Genomic DNA, 22,542 nt, shown 5'->3' with positions numbered 1-22,542 from the left:
TAAGGTTGAATGAAAGATGTTTAGTGTACAATTAAATGGTACATCACTGATAAAGTGTTGGATCAATGTAATAAGGTTGAATGAAAGATGTTTAGTGTACAATTAAATGGTACATCACTGATAAAGTGTTGGATCAATGTAATAAGGTTGAATGAAAGATGTTTAGTGTACAATTAAATGGTACATCACTGATAAAGTGTTGGATCAATGTAATAAGGTTGAATGAAAGATGTTTAGTGTACAAGTTAGCTGATGCATCATTGATAAAATGCTGGATCAATGTAATAAGGTTGAATGAAAGATGTTTAGTGTACAAGTTAGCTGATGCATCATTGATAAAATGCTGGATCAATGTAATAAGGTTGAATGAAAGATGTTTAGTGTACAATTAAATGGTACATCACTGATAAAGTGTTGGATCAATGTAATAAGGTTGAATGAAAGATGTTTAGTGTACAATTAAATGGTACATCACTGATAAAATGCTGGATCAATGTAATAAGGTTGAATGAAAGATGTTTAGTGTACAAGTTAGCTGATGCATGATTGATAAAGTGTTGGATTAGTGTAATGGTGTTATTGTTAACAATTTTAAAAGTATAAATGTTTTTTATCCCAGGGATCAACATATTTCTGGATGGGTTTGTTCCAACAGAAAATCTTAGATTTAGAGAAACTTCATTGATTTTCAAAGTAGCAGAAACAGCTACAGAAGAAGAAATTAAGAGAATGTGTCGTTATGAGTACCCAACAATGAAGAAAAGGATGGGTTAGTACTTGTTTAAACAGGTTTTGTTGTCATGGGAACCATTGATGAGTTTACTGTTTGTTTGTGTTTAATCAAGAGAACATCTAATATATTTCAGAACTTTAGTTACTGTCATGTACTATGACAAGCCATCACTGGTAGCTTTACAAAAAATCCATTGAAAACGCAGAAGGTGGGTGGTATTTATTGTATAGAAAACATTGTTTTGTCGAAAACTGGTAAAAAGGTCACTGTTTCCAATGAATACTTTGGTAACCATCATAGTTTAGCCATACAAAGTAAGTTCTGTGTTGAGAAAAATGAAGTTAGTTGTATAAATGTGACATCTTTTGTGGGAGGTTTTCATTTAACACTAACCTACACCACGACCCTCTCTTCAAGCTGATGTTTATTTAACACTAATCTACACCACGACTCTCTCTTCAAGCTGATGTTTATTTAACACTAATCTACACCACGACCCTCTCTTCAAGCTGATGTTTATTTAACACTAATCTACACCACGACCCTCTCTTCAAGCTGATGTTTATTTAACACTAATCTACACCACGACCCTCTCTTCAAGCTGATGTTTATTTAACACTAATCTACACCACGACCCTCTCTTCAAGCTGATGTTTATTTAACACTAATCTACACCACGACCCTCTCTTCAAGCTGATGTTTATTTAACACTAATCTACACCACGACCCTCTCTTCAAGCTGATGTTTACTTAACACTAATCTACACCACGACCCTCTCTTCAAGCTGATGTTTATTTAACACTAATCTACACCACGACCCTCTCTTCAAGCTGATGTTTATTTAACACTAATCTACACCACGACTCTCTGTTCAAGCTGATGTTTACTTAACACTAATCTACACCACGACCCTCTCTTCAAGCTGATGTTTATTTAACACTAATCTACACCACGACCCTCTCTTCAAGCTGATGTTTATTTAACACTAATCTACACCACGACCCTCTCTTCAAGCTGATGTTTATTTAACACTAATCTACACCACGACCCTCTCTTCAAGCTGATGTTTATTTAACACTAATCTACACCACGACCCTCTCTTCAAGCTGATGTTTATTTAACACTAATCTACACCACGACCCTCTCTTCAAGCTGATGTTTATTTAACACTAATCTACACCACGACCCTCTCTTCAAGCTGATGTTTATTTAACACTAATCTACACCACGACCCTCTCTTCAAGCTGATGTTTATTTAACACTAATCTACACCACGACTCCTCTCTTCAAGCTGATGTTTATTTAACACTAATCTACACCACGACCCTCTCTTCAAGCTGATGTTTATTTAACACTAATCTACACCACGACCCTCTCTTCAAGCTGATGTTTATTTAACACTAATCTACACCACGACCCTCTCTTCAAGCTGATGTTTATTTAACACTAATCTACACCACGACCCTCTCTTCAAGCTGATGTTTATTTAACACTAATCTACACCACGACCCTCTCTTCAAGCTGATGTTTATTTAACACTAATCTACACCATTACTCTCTCTTCAAGCTGATGTTTATTTAACACTAATCTACACCACGACCTACTCTCTTCAAGCTGATGTTTATTTAACACTAATCTACACCCACGACTCTCTCTTCAAGCTGATGTTTATTTAACACTAATCTACACCACGACCCTCTCTTCAAGCTGATGTTTATTTAACACTAATCTACACCACGACCCTCTCTTCAAGCTGATGTTTATTTAACACTAATCTACACCACGACCTCTCTTCAAGCTGATGTTTATTTAACAAGCTGATGTTTATTTAACACTAACATACACCACGACTCTCTCTTCAAGCTGATGTTTATTTAACACTAACATACACCACGACTCTCTCTTCAAGCTGATGTTTATTTAACACTAATCTACACCACGACCCTCTCTTCAAGCTGATGTTTATTTAACACTAATCTACACCACGACCCTCTCTTCAAGCTGATGTTTACTTAACACTAATCTACACCACGACCCTCTCTTCAAGCTGATGTTTATTTAACACTAACATACAACACGACCCACTTTTCCAATTGATTTTTATGTCACTAAACTGTACCACAACACTTTTCAAACGAATTTTTATTTGACATAATTCTATATTGCAGTCTTTTCTTTCAGGTAATTTTTCTTTATCAGTTGACCCTGGTAGCTTTACTGATTCTGAGATAATTGTGATGCTCGGAGAGAATGGCACAGGGAAGACAACCTTTATCCAGTTGTTAGCTGGTAGACTGAAGCCTGAAGCAGGATGTATGTTTTTATACAGTTACATAATTCACATTTGTCCTGTTTTAATAATTGTAGGAACTTTTACTGTTTATGAAGCATTTTATTAAAGGTAAAATATTTCTTCAGGTAAAAATTATATTTAAAGAAAATCTGGTGATCTGTAGATCACATATAGTTTCAGTAAATATTGTGTGAAAGATGTCATTATTGTACATATATAGTCTATGTTACTTGTGGCTTGCCTAAGGACAGTCTAGCCTGGTGTATATTTTTTTGTATATGTATATACTGTTGGCTGAGAAAGTGCTGTATTTTTCTCAGTATATATAAGTTTTAAAGACGTATACTACATATAAACAAGTTTAATGATATTAGCTTATGCAATTTACATCTCTAGATAAGATTCACTACTCTAGTTTATTATATGTATTAAACTTAATGGTCTGGCATGGCTAGGTGGGTTAAAGCATTTGACTTGTAACCTGAGGGTCACAGGTTCGAATCTCCATTGCACCAAACATGCTCACCCTTTCAGCTATGGGGGCATTATTATGTGACAGCTAATCCCACTATTTGTTGGTAAAAAGTAGCCCAGGAGTTGGCGGTGGGTGGCGATGACTAGCTGCCTTCCTTCTAGTTTTACGCTGTTAAATTAGTGACAGCTAGTGCAGAAAACATCTTGTAGCTTGGGGTGAAATTAAAAAAACAAACAAAACAATTTAATATTTATTCTTAAGTATTTTTGTGCAATAAATTATTTATTTTCCAGTAAGATTAGTGTATTTTTCACGAACAAATACTTGTCATTATTTAGGTGAGGTTCCTCCTATGCTCATCAGCTACAAACCACAAAAAATTTCACCCAAATCTCAAGGAACAGTGAGACAGTTACTTCATGAAAAAATTCGGGATGCATATGTTCACCCCCAGTTTGTGGCGGACGTCATGAAACCTCTTCAGATAGATAACATTATTGACCAAGAGGTAATTGTACAATAAATACTTTGACTATTAATTAAGATGTCTACTTCAGTTTCAAAAATTATGGTGTAAAAATTTTAGTGTAGAAAGTTACATGACAAAAGTGCGTTAACATTCTGATCAAATTATATACTCAAAATTCAGGTCTTTTACTTTCACTTGTAATGAATCTCAGTGGAAATTTGATTGGTTTTGTTCCTATAAGCACATTTGTAATTTTAAAATCTAATGAAAGCAAGTTTCCTGTAAGATTGGAACTAAAAGTTAACTTAATAACCTAGCTAACTTGTATTAACATATTCATCCATCAGAGCACCTTGGGAGTTAGTTGTACTTTGTTGTAGTAGAGATATCTTATGAGGTTTGAACAGTTTCAGTTTTGTCAACATTTATATTCATGTAACAAAATAATCTTTTTAATAATTTTTGTACAATGTTTCTCACGTGGTCAAAGGCTATCTGCATGATATAAAACTAAAAAATGTGAATCAGTACTGTTAGAGTAACATCAGACAAGGAATAAATGTAACTCACAAAACCTGTACAAATTGTATGATTCATACTTTATAACTGTTTGAAAGTACAATTGTTAAGATATTGTTGGCCACTTGGGAAGCAGCAATAAGTGAAACCATGACAGATATATATTTCAAGTATCTTAGAGCTACTACATGTGTTAAAGTTTCAAGTGGACTGATTTATCAGAGATTCAAAAACTGTTGGATATGTCAGTGTTTACAGTAAGTATATATGGGCCAGTAATTACAACTGTTGATAACCAATGATTAATCTCTTACTTGCTGTTCACAATCTGATAAATTGTGATTATGCTGCTTTTGATACATATGAGGTTATCAAAGGTTTAACTGGTATCATTCAAGGTATGAGATGACAGACAAGTGGTAATACACAAGTACTGTCGTTGCTCTAGACCAGAGATTTCCAACAGGCGGCACGTGGGCCGCGTGCAGCCCATGGCACGGTTTTGTGTGGCCTGTGAAGGTGTATTGAAACATAACCTACTTTTATATTTTTTTTGTAGTGAAGAAATGAAAAATTCTGACTTGCAAGATAAAAATACATGAAAGCCTCAACTGACAGTCACTAATGAAATTTTAAAAGTTACTTTGTGTGCACCTGTATGTTTATTATTTATGTCTCTATATGTTTACAGTAATAACTTCATAGTAATAGCTTTTAAATTATATCACATACATCTCGGTGTATTATACCATCATTCCCCTACTAGACAAAGTGAACCAGGCTGGTGTGTGTTGCCAATCTGTCCATTTGCTGTTGTGGACGTTGACATGTTGTAATTTATCACTGTCTAGTTCTGTGATAAACATGAGCAAAGTTTATAAGAAACGTAAGATTGACAGTGAAAACAGTGTACCAGGAATGTTGGGAACTTCATTATTTTATTACAGACAATAACGACAAGTTGTAGCGTTTGGTTTGTATGTAAATTATATAAGAAACGTAAGATTGACAGTGAAAACAGTGTACCAGGAATGTTGGGAACTTCATTATTTTATTACAGACAATAACGACAAGTTGTAGCGTTTGGTTTGTATGTAAATTATATAAGAAACGTAAGATTGACAGTGAAAACAGAGCGTACCAGGAATGTTGGGAACTTCATTATTTTATTACAGACAATAACGACAAATTGTAGCGTTTGGTTTGTATGTAAATTATATAAGAAACGTAAGATTGACAGTGAAAACAGAGTGTACCAGGAATGTTGGGAACTTCATTATTTTATTACAGACAATAACGACAAGTTGTAGCGTTTGGTTTGTATGTAAATTATATAAGAAACGTAAGATTGACAGTGAAAACAGAGTGTACCAGGAATGTTGGGAACTTCATTATTTTATTACAGACAATAACGACAAGTTGTAGCGTTTGGTTTGTATGTAAATTATATAAGAAACGTAAGATTGACAGTGAAAACAGAGTGTACCAGGAATGTTGGGAACTTCATTATTTTATTACGGATAATAACGACAAGTTGTAGCGTTTGGTTTGTATGTAAATTATATAAGAAACGTAAGATTGACAGTGAAAACAGAGTGTACCAGGAATGTTGGGAACTTCATTATTTTATTACAGACAATAACGACAAGTTGTAGCGTTTGGTTTGTATGTAAATTATATAAGAAACGTAAGATTGACAGTGAAAACAGAGTGTACCAGGAATGTTGGGAACTTCATTATTTTATTACGGATAATAACGACAAATTGTAGCATTTGGTTGTATGTAAATTATATCAGTGACCATAGAATTTTATGTGAGACGGCATTATTGAATGATGTATGAAAAAATTAAAACAACAAACAAGTATGTTTAGCAAGTTGTCAGATGTCTGATTTGAATGATTCATACATAGTTTCTCTTAAACTTGCAAGAGCAAAGAAACCTTTTAGTGATGTCACTTTAGTAAAGAAATGTGTTGTTGAAATGGCAAAGGTGTTTGGGATGCCACAATTGGTGATTAATTTGAATCAGTGTTGCTTCCCAACCAAACCATACAAAGAAGTGTCACTGATATGGGAGAACAATCTGAAAACGTACTGGTTGAAAAAAGTACGTATTTCACAAATATGCCCGTCCAAATATCATGTAATGTAAAGTAAGTCACGTTAACTCCTTCCCCAATCTAACTCATTTTACCATGTTGAAAGGACATAAATTAACCCTGCCATGGATCTATATACTCTTTATTTTGCATTATATAATACATCAACAAGCCCTAATTTGATAAAAATATAATACTGCCTGCCACTAGACTAGTGAATATAGTTGTGGCCCTCGAGCACTCTTAAACTGGAAATCCCTGCTCCAGACAGTTCTAGTCCAACAAACAGAACTGTTATCAGTTACATATTGTTACTAAGAATTTTAATCAGTTACGTATTGTTGCTAAGAGCAGAACTGTTATCAGTTACGTACTGTTGCTGAGAACAGAACTGTTACCAGTTACGCACTGTTGCTGAGAACAGAACTGTTACCAGTTACGCACTGTTGCTGAGAACAGAACTGTTACCAGTTACGCACTGTTGCTGAGAACAGAACTGTTACCAGTTACGCACTGTTGCTGAGAACAGAACTGTTACCAGTTACGCACTGTTGCTGAGAACCGAACTGTTACCAGTTACGCACTGTTGCTGAGAACCGAACTGTTACCAGTTACGCACTGTTGCTGAGAATCGAACTGTTGTATTGTCTGGAGAAGAACCCTCTTGTCCGTTTGTGACTGGTTGATTGACTCCTTGTTTAACCTACAGATACCAAACTTGTTTATAGAAGAACTCTCTATGTGTCATTGTGCTTGACCAACTGACTGTTTTTTTTTTCGTAGGTACAAAACTTGTCTGGTGGTGAACTCCAGAGAGTGGCATTAGTTCTGTGCCTCGGTAAGCCAGCCGATGTTTATTTAATTGATGAACCATCAGCTTATCTGGATTCTGAGCAGCGTTTAGTCGCTGCTAAGGTGATTAAGCGATTCATTCTTCATGCAAAGAAGACTGGCTTTGTTGTGGAGCACGATTTCATCATGGCCACTTATCTCGCTGATCGAGTAATTGTTTTCGAAGGACAGCCTTCTGTTAAAGCCGTAGCTAGTTGGTGAGTGATAATTTCTGGAGTCAAGATAAAATACTATTATTAGAAGGTTTGGTTTGTGATTTCATTGATTTTACTAAACCAATATTGATACATGAGGTTGATCAGATTATTGGTATCATGAACTTTCAAATATGCTAAAACTCTATAATGTTTAATAACAGATAAAACACAGAAGAGCAAAGTCATGCTCCAATATTGTTCTGCTGCATTTACATTGTGGTTTTTATCCATTTTGTTATACATAATGTTATATAGAACATAGGTTATAGGGAACCTAAACTACATAGATAGGTTTGAAAGTTGGAGAGATCAAATATATGACAGAAATTCTTTAAATCATCACAGGTTGTGGGATTCTTGGTTTGAGTGATGAACTCTTGTTACTTGTTACAACACAAAACTTCTAGACCTTTGAAAGATTACGTATGTTTTGTGATGTTCACGTTCAGCATGCGATGTAAAGTTGGTAGACATTTGTGTACTGAAGTCAGAGTTTACATTTGGCAAATGTCACAAAACAAAATATTAAATCCATATTTTATTTTGTATGGAACTCATGTATAATTAGGTTTTCTTATTATCCAGAATTTACTTTAGAACATGGTTGTTGGAAAGCATTCAAATTCCAAGGGGCATTAGTTTTATTTAGAACTGGAAACATTACTATTTGATACCTTCCTTAAGAGTGGAAATGATTGGTCATTAAATTGTTCTATTGCTTTAGTACTTCGTGAAATGACCAGTTTTTTAAATAAGCAGCCTAATCATTCAGTGATGTCAAGAAAACCCACTTGTAGAGAAATATACATGCAAAAACGGCTCGTTTGGGTTGAGAAGATATTTTACATAGAAGAGCGAACAACGTTTCGACCTTCTTTGGTCATCGTCAGGTTCACAAAGAAAGAGGTAACTGACCTGAAGCTGACCACATGTTTGGAAGGGGTTGTGTAACTGAGTTACACAAGAAGAGTGAAACGCTGTTTGCTCTTCTATGTAAAATATTTTCTCAACCCAAACGAGCCATTTTTGCATATATACTTCAGTCTAATCATTACAGTTATAAACATTTGAATGTGTTGTCTGTCAGTGTTTAGTTTGTGTGTTAAGCGATATTTTGTCCTTTGGATATGAGTTGAAATGTACAGCTCCCTCTATCTGTAAATAAAGTAAATAGCTACAGCCCTAAAAATGACCAGGAATGCACCAGAGAGCAGTTGTCCATTTTTTAGCTTCTGGAGTCTGTCCACATTTATATGGTCAAAAGTTTCATTTTATGATTTATAATTAAATCTGTCAATATGGGCTCTGTCACGATTGCCTTGTTTTCACTTAAGGTCTTTACAGACTTAACTCTTTTGTTACAGGCTCGATATAATATACACAAGTTTGTCTACACATCTGTACACGTTAAGTATTTGTACTGTTTGTCTACACATCTGTACACGTTAAGTATTTGTACTGTAAATTTTGACACAGTACGTGTATCTTCACAAAATTTGTTAGACTTTTAATAAAGGTTACAAGTTTTTTGTATACAAAAAAAATCAGATATTTTAAATTTTTTTTGTGAAAGTAGTGTGTTTCATCACTGGTATGGGTATAAAGTGATTTCATGTTATAACTATGTTTGGTCTGTCACTTGACCAGTATCACAACCATCATAAAGAAATTAGGAAATAAATATAAATTATGTTTTTTTCGTGCAAGAATGACTACATATAATGTAAGCTATTTATAATGAATATTTGTATTTTAAAGTCTCATAACACTATAGGAACATTATATTGACCTTCCAGTTGTGTCTGGCTAACATTACGTGACTTGTGTTGATTGATCCAGTGCACTTGTCGTGTGTATCCAGTAGTCTTTCTTGTCTTGACTGTTTTAGTGGACTAGTATTTTTGTGATATACAATCACATTTCAATTGTTATACATTATATATAAATAATTACTATTTAGAAATAAATTATTCAACTTATTTTTCTTAAAATGTAGAACAATAATTCAAGTAAAGCAAACAGTTATCTCTTCTTGTAATGACCTTTGAACTCGTTACTGGACAGAGGTTGTTAAGCCTTTTAAAGTTTCTCACGTGGAGGATATCAAACAAAATGTTTTTATATATACAGTTGAATAACCAGGAAATGATGAATGACCACTTTGATACCATATAGAGGGTAACATTGTCACTATAAAGGAAAAGTTAGTCATTAGTACTATACATACGAATTGTTTTGTTCCTGGTGCTTTATGGTAGGAACCTTATGAGTGATGAGAAAAACTGTGTTTTACTGAATACAATGAAATGAGCGACATTTATTTTTCAAGTGGAACATTGTGTCAAGGTAACATTGTCACAGGGAGGCTCATATCGTCACTGAAGTTTTTTTTTTTGTTAAACATGCTTGTTATTACCACCAGTTTACTGTCTCCTATCAGTTTGAACTAAAAGAGTTAACTGTGAATTGTTGTATCATTTTTTTAAAATAAAATACCAGCTTGTCAGGAAGAAGCAGTGTTGGAATTCTTTGAGACTTCCACGTGCTGTATGTGAAAATAATCACTCCCCAGAATTAGTATTGTAACTTGTCATTACACATGATGTTTCATTTATTTATCTGGAATAATTAAATTGTAAGTTGAGGATTTTCAGGACTTTCCTTCGATCTGCAAGGTGATGTTACCAGATCATTGAATTTTTGGATAAGTAATATTGTCATGCCCAGTCCTGTCACCTTTCAAGGTCATTTGTCATGACAGCCTCCAACAATCTGTTGTGCATTTTCTTAAATGAATAATGGCTGAAGTTTCTTTTTCTACTTCTCAGTTTTAGTGAAATATAAGTTGTTTTTTTCCTTTACTTATGAACACTGCTCATCAAAATATTTCCAGTGTATCATCAGTAAGTAAGGAATTATAAACCATAATAGTCACTTTAACATGTTATCAGTTGTCATTGACAGACACAATTACTGGTAAGCAAAAATTTTCTGTGCTATTCAACCCGTATTGGTTAATAAATTATTTACGTCACACGTGATGACATTAGATATCTGACAATGTTACTCTCCACTGCTCTAATTACACTATAATTTATTAAGTTTAGTAACTAGGATTTATTTAGATTTAAAAAAACAAATAAAACTTTGAGCAGTCTAAAGATACAACCTACCTTATCAAGGATTAAAATGGTGGGGAAAACTACTCTGGGAACATTCTAAGCTGTTGATTGGTTATTCATGTTGTATATTCTAGTAAGAGTATATAAGGGACCATTTCACAGTAATTGAATGTGGCTGCCGTGTTTGAGTCAGTACATAAGCCATATCTCGGCAGAATAAAAAGATATGAAGTTCTTATTTTATATTCTAGCTTGTCAGTATTAGAGATTTGTGTACCTAATTTGCACAAAACTACAGACTTGGTATTTTGACATCACAAACATCTAATTTTAAACAATGCTACATTCAACATACCATGTGACTTGCTAAAATGTATGTTTAGGTGTGTTCTTTTAATATTTACTTTTAAATTAAGAAATTAACTCGTATATAATATTAAAGTTTGTATTATAATCTACAGTTTGATTTCAAACTTGTTGACATAGATTCATAAAATAGTAAGTAGTTCAGTAAACTTTTGAATGCAAGTCAACAAATGTGACGACATGGCCTTTGACACAGCAAAAAGGGTTAATGCATCTAATTTTCAGTATAGTATGTATATATTCACAAAACTTGGCAGTAGTTAACACAAGTCTTTCACGTACAAATGTCATATTTTTAGTGATGCATCTTTAATAAACTAAGAGAGATTTGTCCATGAATATATATTTGAACATTTGTTTTGAATTCTCCATGTGCAAAGTGAATGTTAAAATTAAAAATACTTTTATTCATCTCGATGATCCCTAAGACATCCTGAATACATTTCAAATGTTTGTATTCAGTAGAACTTTATAGTTTATTTTCTCTTCCCTAACTCTGTTAATGGTTGGTCAATTTGACTGGCTTCGTAACCAACAAAAAAGGCATGATTGAAATAAATTCTAAATTACTCTTTTTTTTTTTTTTTTTTCTTTCTAGAATGACTTTGATTTGTAACATGAAACTACACTAGTTTGTCTTAAGTAGTTAAAGTTTGTAACAGTATAGATATGTTTATAATTAAAATTTGTTTTCTTGAACTGTGTTTAAGTAGTACCTGCACCATTATAAGTTGCAAATCACTTAATGCACGTGCAGCTCACATTACACTATTGAATTACATTAGACACATGCTTGCCTTATAAAACATTATCTTATTAATTTTACCTAATCTTAACTAACCTAATAATATCTATATTTTTACCTTTATAATTATAAATAAAGAATGAACATGAGAAACAAAAATAAATACCAAATCTTTTTTTCTTGCTGTTGATTGTCTAGGACACGTAAGTATATATTTTTTATATTAATGATAATTATGTATTAAGTACTTTTATTTAATTAAATAATGCACCAAAGAACATAGACTAATGTTACAAAAAAGCAGAAAATTTTCTCTAACAGTCATAATGTTTTTCTAACTCTGCAACAAGAGTCGTTACAAATTAATCCATGTTAGCCTTTATCTTTCCTGTAGGAATGAAGCTTGTACTCTGAGTGATGTTACACAGTACATCATTTGATATATTAAAACTAACTTTCTATTGGTTATATATAACTAAGTGTAAGATACCTATTAACAAATCCTGAAAGGATGTGATGTAGGTGTGGCAGAAAGGGCCTGATTTTCTATTTGATAGCTCTGTAACAAAACAAAATTGAAGGTGATACAAATGATGGTTTGTCTGAGTAATGATGGTATTATAGTTAGTAATGTATCTTTAATTTTGCACTTTTTAAAGGGGGTAGTGAATAAAACAGATGTGAAGAGTGTTGTCACACTGGGGGAAATTCAGAATTTAAAAAAAAATTACCTTATAGAATTAAGAATTAAAATTTATTTACTTTTAAAATATTCATTATTAGCTAAGATTCTAATTAGAATAACATAGAAAGTAGTTTAATAAATGTTTGAGTGTAAAACACTAAAAACTTGTATTTGCAGTAAACCTACGATAGCTGGGATAATAAGGTTAAACCATAGACATTCATGTTGTTAGGTAACAAACTTAAAAAATTGACAGAATGTAAAATTGGCCTCATTCACAATGTCCTATTATTTATGAAGTTTTTATCTTAACCTTCTAGATGGGTTTATACTATCAGGAGTTGCTGTTAGTGTTGTTTTGCTCTTTGCAGCCCTCAGGCGTTGCTACCAGGAATAAACAAGTTCTTGGTTTATACTATCAGGAGTTGCTGTTAGTGTTGTTTTGCTCTTTGCAGCCCTCAGGCGTTGCTAGCAGGAATAAACAAGTTCTTGGTTTATACTATCAGGAGTTGCTGTTAGTGTTGTTTTGCTCTTTGCAGCCCTCAGGCGTTGCTAGCAGGAATAAACAAGTTCTTGGTTTATACTATCAGGAGTTGCTGTTAGTGTTGTTTTGCTCTTTGCAGCCCTCAGGCGTTGCTAGCAGGAATAAACAAGTTCTTGGTTTATACTATCAGGAGTTGCTGTTAGTGTTGTTTTGCTCTTTGCAGCCCTCAGGCGTTGCTAGCAGGAATAAACAAGTTCTTGGTTTATACTATTAGGAGTTGCTGTTAATGTTGTTTTGCTCTTGCAGCCCTCAGACGCTTGCTAGCAGGAATGAACAAGTTCTTGAGCTCCTCAATATCACATTTCGTCGAGATCCCAACAACTTCAGACCTCAGATCAACAAATTAAATTCAGTGAAGGTATGACACGGTTCTTTCTTTTGTTGTATTTGTTTTGTTCGATCTATTAATGTTTACCTTAGATGGAGAAAATGCAATTTCTGAAATAACAATTTCTTTATTAGATACGGAGCAGAAGAAATCTGGAAATTTCTTCTTCCTTGATGACTGAGATCAAGTGTCTCATTGACCTAAAGCCGAGCCAGGGCCCTTGAGCCTGAAGAGCATGCTAACGACATCTTGACTCAGGTTGTGCAAGTTGGAGAACCTTCGTAAAGTTTTCTACTCGTGTTCTGTGCCTGAAAATACCAAACTGGACTTCTCTTACCTCTGGAAGCTTTAATGTTACATGTTGTATTGCATATAAAACCATTAAATGTATGACTATTGAGAACAGAAGAATATAAGATGAATTAGTTTTATAGATAGCTCAACCCACATGTATTAACAGAGTAATTAGTTTTTATAGATAGCTCAACCCACATGTATTAACAGAGTAGTACGTAAACATAACTGATTACCAACTTAAAGTATACATTACAGTAAGTTAATGTTGGTAACATCAGGTAGGGACAGTGTGACACATAAGCCAAGAACAGTTGTAAATTACTTTAAATTGAAGAGAAAGTTTGACCATGTGGAAGATTTCTAAGATAATGTTCCTTGTTCTTTTCACAAAATGGTTATTTCTGTTTAACAGCAAAAAAACTGAAGGCTATAAATGTATTTATTTTGACAGTTGAGGTCTTATAAATGTTTTTAAGTAATAGTAGAACTAAAGATTTGTGTAGTTCAGTGAAAAGTGAATTAATTTCTACATGTTTAATATCTTTGGTCTTGTCACAGGATGATGTTGGTTGTTTTTTCTCACAAACAGTGGTCTCAACACAACCATATTACCAAAATGTTTGGATTTACTGTCAACTAAAATTTTAGGCTGGATAACAAAGAAAACTGTCACTAATCAACAAGTTTCATCAAGAGATTTGACCGAACAAACTGACTGGTAAATCAGCTGTTACACTAACGCTACTAGTGAGCAAACTGTGACTGGTAAATCAGCTGTTACACGAACGTTACTAGTGAGCAAACTGTGACTGGTAAATCAGCTGTTACACGAACGTTACTAGTGAGCAAACTGTGAATGGTAAGTCAGCTGTTACACGAACGTTACTAGTGAGCAAACTGTGAATGGTAAGTCAGCTGTTACACGAACGTTACTAGTGAGCAAACTGTGACTGGTAAGTCAGCTGTTACACGAACGTTACTAGTGAGCAAACTGTGACTGTGACTGGTAAGTCAGCTGTTACACGAACGTTTCTTGTGAGCAAACCGCTTTGTGAGCAAACCAGACTGGTAAGTCAGCTGTTACACGAACGTTTCTTGTGAGCAAACTGTGACTGGTAAGTCAGCTGTTACACGAACGTTTCTTGTGAGCAAACTGTGACTGGTAAATCAGCTGTTACACGAACGTTACTAGTGAGCAAACTGTGACTGGTAAATCTGCTGTTACACGAACGTTACTAGTGAGCAAACTGTGACTGGTAAGTCAACTGTTACACGAACGTTTCTTGTGAGCAAACTGTGACTGGTAAATCAGCTGTTACACGAACGTTACTAGTGAGCAAACTGTGACTGGTAAATCTGCTGTTACACGAACGTTACCAGTGAGCAAACTGTGACTGGTAAGTCAGCTGTTACACGAACGTTACTAGTGAGCAAACTGTGACTGGTAAGTCAGCTGTTACACGAACGTTTCTTGTGAGCAAACTGTGACTGGTAAATCTGCTGTTACACGAACGTTACCAGTGAGCAAACTGTGACTGGTAAATCTGCTGTTACACGAACGTTACCAGTGAGCAAACTGTGACTGGTAAATCAGCTGTTACACGAACGTTTCTTGTGAGCAAACTGTGACTGGTAAGTCAGCTGTTACACGAACGTTACTAGTGAGCAAACTGTGACTGGTAAGTCAGCTGTTACACGAACGTTACTAGTGAGCAAACTGTGACTGGTAAGTCAGCTGTTACACGAACGTTTCTTGTGAGCAAACTGTGACTGGTAAGTCAGCTGTTACACGAACGTTTCTTGTGAGCAAACTGTGACTGGTAAGTCAGCTGTTACACGAACGTTACCAGTGAGCAAACTGTGACTGGTAAATCAGCTGTTACATGAACGTTTCTTGTGAGCAAACTGTGACTGGTAAGTCAGCTGTTACACGAACGTTACTAGTGAGCAAACTGTGACTGGTAAGTCAGCTGTTACACGAACGTTACTAGTGAGCAAACTGTGACTGGTAAGTCAGCTGTTACACGAACGTTACTAGTGAGCAAACTGTGACTGGTAAGTCAGCTGTTACACGAACGTTTCTTGTGAGCAAACTGTGACTGGTAAGTCAGCTGTTACACGAACGTTTCTTGTGAGCAAACTGTGACTGGTAAGTCAGCTGTTACACGAACGTTTCTTGTGAGCAAACTGTGACTGGTAAGTCAGCTGTTACACGAACGTTTCTTGTGAGCAAACTGTGACTGGTAAATCAGCTGTTACACGAACGTTTCTTGTGAGCAAACTGTGACTGGTAAGTCAGCTGTTACACGAACGTTTCTTGTGAGCAAACTGTGACTGGTAAATCAGCTGTTACACAAACGTTACTAGTGAGCAAACTGTGACTGGTAAATCTGCTGTTACACGAACGTTACCAGTGAGCAAACTGTGACTGGTAAGTCAGCTGTTACACGAACGTTATTAAAGTAAAGTTAAGGTCAATTATTGAACAGTTCCTAGTGAATTAGTGGTAACTGAGGCTTACACAGTTTCATCTTTCCAACCCCTATGTAACAAGAACAGCCTCAGGGTAAAACACTTACAGTTAGTTAGTTACTTTGTAATCTATTACAGTGTGATAACTGGTACAAAATACAGTATAGAGTCTTAGGTGTTTAGTAGTGACGATAAAACACAAGATGTTAAAACTGAATGTAACTTGTTTGTCTGATATCAGTGAATGTACAGGCTCTGGGTGTTCCTGTGTGTTGGCTCAATAAAACCAGAATAGCTACCTTTACTTTTGGTGTTTATAAATATCCAGTACCACCTTCATCTTTTAGACTATAACAATAACAGAATATTTCTACAATTATTCACATAAACATTGCAATGAACAAACAGTAGACTGTCCTCTAATATTAAAACAGCCAGTGGTTCAGTTGACAGTTGGAATATCATAATACAGCCAGTGAGTGGTTCAGTTGGCAGGTGGAATATCATAATACAGCCAGTGAGTGGTTCAGTTGGCTGGCGGAATATCATAATACAGCCAGTCAGTGGTTCAGTTGGCTGGCAGAATATCATAATACAGCCAGTCAGTGGTTCAGTTGGCTGGCGGAATATCATAATACAGCCAGTCAGTGGTTCAGTTGGCTGGCAGAATATCATAATACAGCCAGTCAGTGGTTCAGTTGGCTGGCAGAATATCATAATACAGCCAGTCAGTGGTTCAGTTGGCTGGCGGAATATCATAATACAGCCAGTCAGTGGTTCAGTTGGCTGGCGGAATATCATAATACAGCCAGTCAGTGGTTCAGTTGGCTGGCGGAATATCATAATACAGCCAGTCAGTGGTTCAGTTGGCTGGCGGAATATCATAATACAGCCAGTCAGTGGTTCAGTTGACAGGTGACAAGAATGCTGTAGTTTTGTTGTAAAACCTAACATAATGTTTTACCAGTTATATCATTACAGGAGGACTCACTGTGAAGATTAGTTAGTTCAGGGGCTGTCATGAAGCGAAACCTTGACAGGAGTTTAACTTAGAGAGAGAAGTGTGAGGAATTCTCTCCCCACCAGGGGTGTTCAGGAATGTTGTATTTCTTCTTCTTCTTTGTATTCCATCTGTGCGTGAGGGTTTTCCTGTATTTTGATTTGGTTTGTTTGATACTATGAAGCGAGGTGGGACAGTGTGGACCTGTCAAGTGAGAATAACGAGTGAGATGAAGGCTTCACAAGGGCGGAAGTAGGCAAGGCCGGAGCCCACAGTCCAAAAAGCTGGACAGCAGACAAGATGAAACATCAACTGAAACGGTGCGATTCGGGGCAAGGATCAATTTCTGGTTTGGATCTAAAGATCCAATGCCTCAGCTTTAGGTGTGTGGGGGAACGGAAGTACCCCGAGAAAACCCACTTTCACAGTCAAGGCGATGAATAATCTACCCAGATCGTGCTCGGAAGTAGGTGGAAATATAATCAAGGTTATTAATACATCCAGAAGTAAAACACGTAGCAAAAATGTAAAATTAGCTAATCCCCAACCTCTTGTAACAAGTTTGCTTGGTCTGTGTCCACAACCTTGTTATCAAGGATTTCCATCACTGTGTGGGCACTGCTACTCTAATCAGATGGTCCACAACACTGGACCAACAAGCAAGCTCTCAACACAGAATTACAAGATGCTGTCAGGAAAATGGATACAGGAATGACAAGTCTACTGTGATAGTATCAAATAATGTGAAAAATAATGCCCTGTCACGAGGTGGATTCCATCTTTTATATTGGCAGTGGGAGTATAATAACCCAAGTTCACCCTTTAACGTGTGTTTATGTATAACACTAGGTGTTACGTTATTTTATATACAAAGTAACACCATTAACATGGTGTTTATAGACAACACCAGATGACACTAGGTGTTACGGTTTTTTTTTTTTTTCCATAAATGGTGAACGTTGAATCGGCGTTTTTACAAATCTAGAAAAATGTATTTTACAAATGTTACAGGTTTTTAAAAGGACACATCAAATGATGTAAAACTATAACTGAGGTTATATTGTAATAAACGTTTGGCAGAAAGTAATATATTTCTTATTGTTTGATGTCGCATTTCCTTGGAGAAGACAGTATGTACTGGTTGGAACAGTTTGACAGATGACGTAAGCACGTTTAAGTTTTTGTTCAATATTTACCGAATTATTCTGTGGTAGTGAAACCAGGAAGGAGGCTTATCACATAAGAGTTTGATTTCACGTTACTTGAATATTGCAGCATTTATTCAGTCTGTTAGCAAGTCAATCCAGATATAAAACGCGAACTTAGAAAGAAAAATCTAATACCAAAACCACTGAAGATACAAAAAGTAGTTGCTCGTAAAACAGCCAGTTCGATAGGCACGGTAAAGTTTATCCACCATAAACCCGAGTTTATTATCTGTCAAAGAAGAGTTTTATTTTGGAATCTAAGAACACATGCTGTGAAAACATTGATACTTAAAGCTAAGCTGATGACGAGGGTATGTTTTTCATTCGATTATTGCGAAAAAATAGCTACATTTTTGTTTCATGGATTAAACAAAATGTCTTAATTAGGTCTATATCAAACGTATTAATGAGGTTAATGTATCTTCTGTTATTCTAAAATATACTGTCCCAAAAGTCTGTTATCTTTTTAATCAACTAAAAATTGTCTGATCGACGTCCAATAGTAAGACAAGACGAAATACAATTTGTTTAAAGCATTGTCAATGGTTTTAGTATCCTTCTTGTGAGCCATTACCACGAACAGATTCGACTGGTAATAGAACCTGTCACATACTCTACGATGAAAAACAGCGCCGCCGTTTGGGCTGTAACAAATAAATTTGTTTTAAATAACATTAAAACGAGGATGTGCTGTAAGTGTAGATAGGGTTTGATGGTAAGTTCATTCTGGTTAATTAAAACGTGTTTCGTAATTGGTACAGTCGCGCTTCAAAATATTGTAATTATTTTGGTAATATTATCAGTTAGATAATCAAGTCCTTCCAAAGAGTATCTTTAGTAAAATATCGGATAATCGTGTCCTTTCAATGAGTATTTTTATTGAAATATTAAATAATCGTGTCCTTTCAATGAGTATTTTTTAGTAAAATATCGAATAATCGTGTCCTTTCAATGAGTATTTTTTAGTAAAATATCTGATAATCGTGTCCTTTCAATGAGTATTTTTAGTGAAATATCGGATAATCGTGTCCTTTCAATGAGTATTTTTTAGTAAAATATCGGATAATCGTGTCCTTTATGAGTATGGACAACTACTTCAGAACCTGATACCTTCTTCTTCCATCAAAGCTAGAGGGAAGTAGATAGTCAACACCATCCTCCTTAGTAAGGAATACGGAATTGATTAAACGTTATAACGTACTGTTGCTGAAATAATGAGTAGGTTCAACGATTTGTACACCGAACCAGTTAAAGTTTAGCAGTTTTGTACACCGAACCAGTTAAAGTTTAGCATTTGTTATTTTAACTAAAACTTGTAAAGACAAAAAACATTATTTGCTGCTAACAAAATAAGGTAAATATGAGGCAAATCATCTTTATGTTCTTGTTGTTAAAATGTGACATGGCCAGATGGTTAAGGCACTCGACACAAAATCCAACGGTCGCGGGTTCGAATCCCTGTCACACCAAAAATGCACGCCCTTTCAGCCGTGGAGGCATTATAATGTGATGGTCAATCCAAGTATTCGTTGGTAAAAGAGTAGCCCAAGAGTTGACGGAGGGTGTTGATGAGTAGCTGTCTTCACTGTAGTCTTACACTCCGAAATTAGGGACGTGTTGTTGTTGTTAAAATGTGACACACGTTGTCGAATCAACTTCGTGCTCCTGTTACTGAAACAATGGGCGTTAGCATGAATCACACAGCTGTCTGTGCTATAGCAACTATGCATACGGTATCCAAACCAGATTTTTAGTGTTATACATCCTCAGACTTCTCGCTGAGTTACAGGGAAGATAATATTAACCTATATTTGATGTTTGACACAACAGCGAATGACAGAAGCTCGTCTTGGCGTCATATCTACATGTATTTGACTTAATACAAATTTATTCGTACCTAAAAAAAAATATCGATCTATGTATGAAGGTTGGTGGCGACCTCTCGTGACGAAATCAGAAACAATAAGCAAACAGCGAACTAACTAAAGTGTCATAAAATTATAGTCTTACAGAACCTGAAGCCCTCCCTGGTGGTTCAATTACTCGAGTTATTTTCGGTAAGTAGAGGTCTTGATACAATTATCCATTTTCTCTAGTAACTACTACGTTGTCCACATCATGCCTATCATGTGACGTAAATTGGTTAAGATCTCTAACCAAGATGATGCTTCAGTGGGTCACGTTTCGCTGCGGTAGGAAGACCACAGAGGGCGAACAGATTTTACCAAGTGTGTATTCGCGGAACTTAAGAAAGCTTCAAGCGAATTATGAAATTTCCAAAGCAAAAAACAAAACACTTCGTGTTTTTTCTTGGCCTCTGCTCATAGGAAACATGAGATTGGGAAATCGATCTCCCAAGCTTTGATAGAAAGAGAAAGCGGAGACAACAACGGTCCTTCTCAAGCAGAATAATTCTCACGAGTGGCAAAAATTCCAAATGTTTATTACTGGGAACACTAAAATATATGTAGAATATTACTACATTGTATTCAGTTACTATACTTTTCATAACTAACCATTTCTTAACAACACTTTTGTTGAAAGTCTCTTTCCTTGGCACAAACAAGTCCAACTTCATTGTGTTTGTACGTGCGTGAAAGATAAAACAGTATTACAAGTTTAGAGGTCAGTCTTATGGTTACTATCACTCTGTGAATAAGCCAATCCATTGAACTTGAAGTGTAAGTAAACTGAGTTTAAAGTATTAATCTTAAAACTAGGTGTGAGTGAACCGTTCATAAAGTATTAATCTTAAAACTAGGTGTGAGTGAACTGACCTTAAAGTATTTATCTTAAAACTAGGTGTGAGTGAACTGTTCATAAAGTATTTATCTTAACACTAGGTGTGAGTGAACTGACCTTAAAGTATTTATCTTAACACTAGGTGTGAGTGAACTGGCCTTAAAGTATTTATCTTAAAACTAGTTGTGAGTGAACTAACCTTAAAGTATTTATCTAAAAACTAGGTGTGAGTGAACTGACCTTAAACTATTTATCTAAAAACTAGGTGTGAGTGAACTGACCTTAAACTATTTATCTTAAAATCAGGTGTGAGTGAACTGACCTTAAAGTATTTATCTTAATACTAGGTGTGAGTGAACTGCCCCCGACGTGTGTTTTAAAACAGACTAATTATTGAGTGACCTTGAAGTCAGTATTTCCAAAATAAAGTGTAAGTTACAAATCCTTTGAATTAAGGTGGTGTAACTTAATACTTGATAAATAGGAACTTAATTTAGACTTTAAAACCAAAACAAAAGTGTAATCTAGTCGGAGCTCGTGATATGAAATATTTCTTGTTTATCTGATTCTTTGATTGTGAAACTATTTCGATTTAACTCTCAAATATCTTTATAAAACTATAAACTATCATGTGTTAACTCGCATTTCCTCGGAACGTTTGTTGTCGTGAATCCTGCCTCATATGATAACAAAGAAAGATGGTTACTTTTAACCATATGTTGAATCTAAACGTCAGCTTACACATACACACAGTCACTTAGAAGCTGGTAACACCAGAAAACCTTCAAGTTTACATATAGACAACCATTTAGAAGTTTTTGATTTTTAATTAGTAATAAGCTTTGTCTAATTAAACACTGAAGTTAAATTTTTAACATGTATTATATAAATATTATATTAACTTTTAACAAAGTTATCAAAATGACTATATAGACATTTAATTTTTAATTTGGTGTTCTTAATGCAATAAATTAATATCGTGACACTTTCACATTAAACCTGACTTTCATTAATCATTAAGACTAAGGACTTACAATACTAGTGACTCTTTCACATTAAACCTAACTTTCATTAATCATTAAGCCTAAGGACTTACAATACTAGTGACTCTTTCACATTAAACCTAACTTTCATTAATCATTAAGCCTAAGGACTTACAATACTAGTGACTCTTTCACATTAAACCTAACATTCATTAATCATTAAGCCTAAGGACTTACAATACCAGTGACTCTTTCACATTAAACCTAACTTTCATTAATCATTAAGCCTAAGGACTTACAATACTAGTGAATCTTTCACATTAAACCTAACTTTCATTAATCATTAAGCCTAAGGACTTACAATACTAGTGAATCTTTCACATTAAACCTAACTTTCATTAATCATTA

At 35.0% G+C, this 22,542-nt stretch overlaps 1 protein-coding gene across 1 annotated transcript in view; it reads left to right on the top strand.

Moving 5' to 3' along the window:
- LOC143228652 (ATP-binding cassette sub-family E member 1-like) overlaps positions 1 to 13,468 on the top strand; it is a 38,946-nt gene extending 25,478 nt beyond the window's left edge. Inside the window, exons 11-15 of the mRNA XM_076459893.1 lie at positions 620 to 769; positions 2,917 to 3,048; positions 3,842 to 4,011; positions 7,377 to 7,642; positions 13,351 to 13,468. Of these exons, the coding sequence (XP_076316008.1) occupies positions 620 to 769; positions 2,917 to 3,048; positions 3,842 to 4,011; positions 7,377 to 7,642; positions 13,351 to 13,468 (836 nt within the window). The remainder of the gene's footprint in view (positions 1 to 619; positions 770 to 2,916; positions 3,049 to 3,841; positions 4,012 to 7,376; positions 7,643 to 13,350) is intronic.
- The last annotated feature ends 9,074 nt before the right edge of the window (positions 13,469 to 22,542 follow it).

This window comes from Tachypleus tridentatus, chromosome 10 (genome assembly GCF_004210375.1).
Source record: "Tachypleus tridentatus isolate NWPU-2018 chromosome 10, ASM421037v1, whole genome shotgun sequence".
Taxonomy (NCBI): Eukaryota; Metazoa; Arthropoda; class Merostomata; order Xiphosura; family Limulidae; genus Tachypleus; species Tachypleus tridentatus.
The sequence above is the reverse complement of the archived record's forward strand: the minus strand, read 5'-3'. Positions and strand labels throughout refer to the sequence as shown.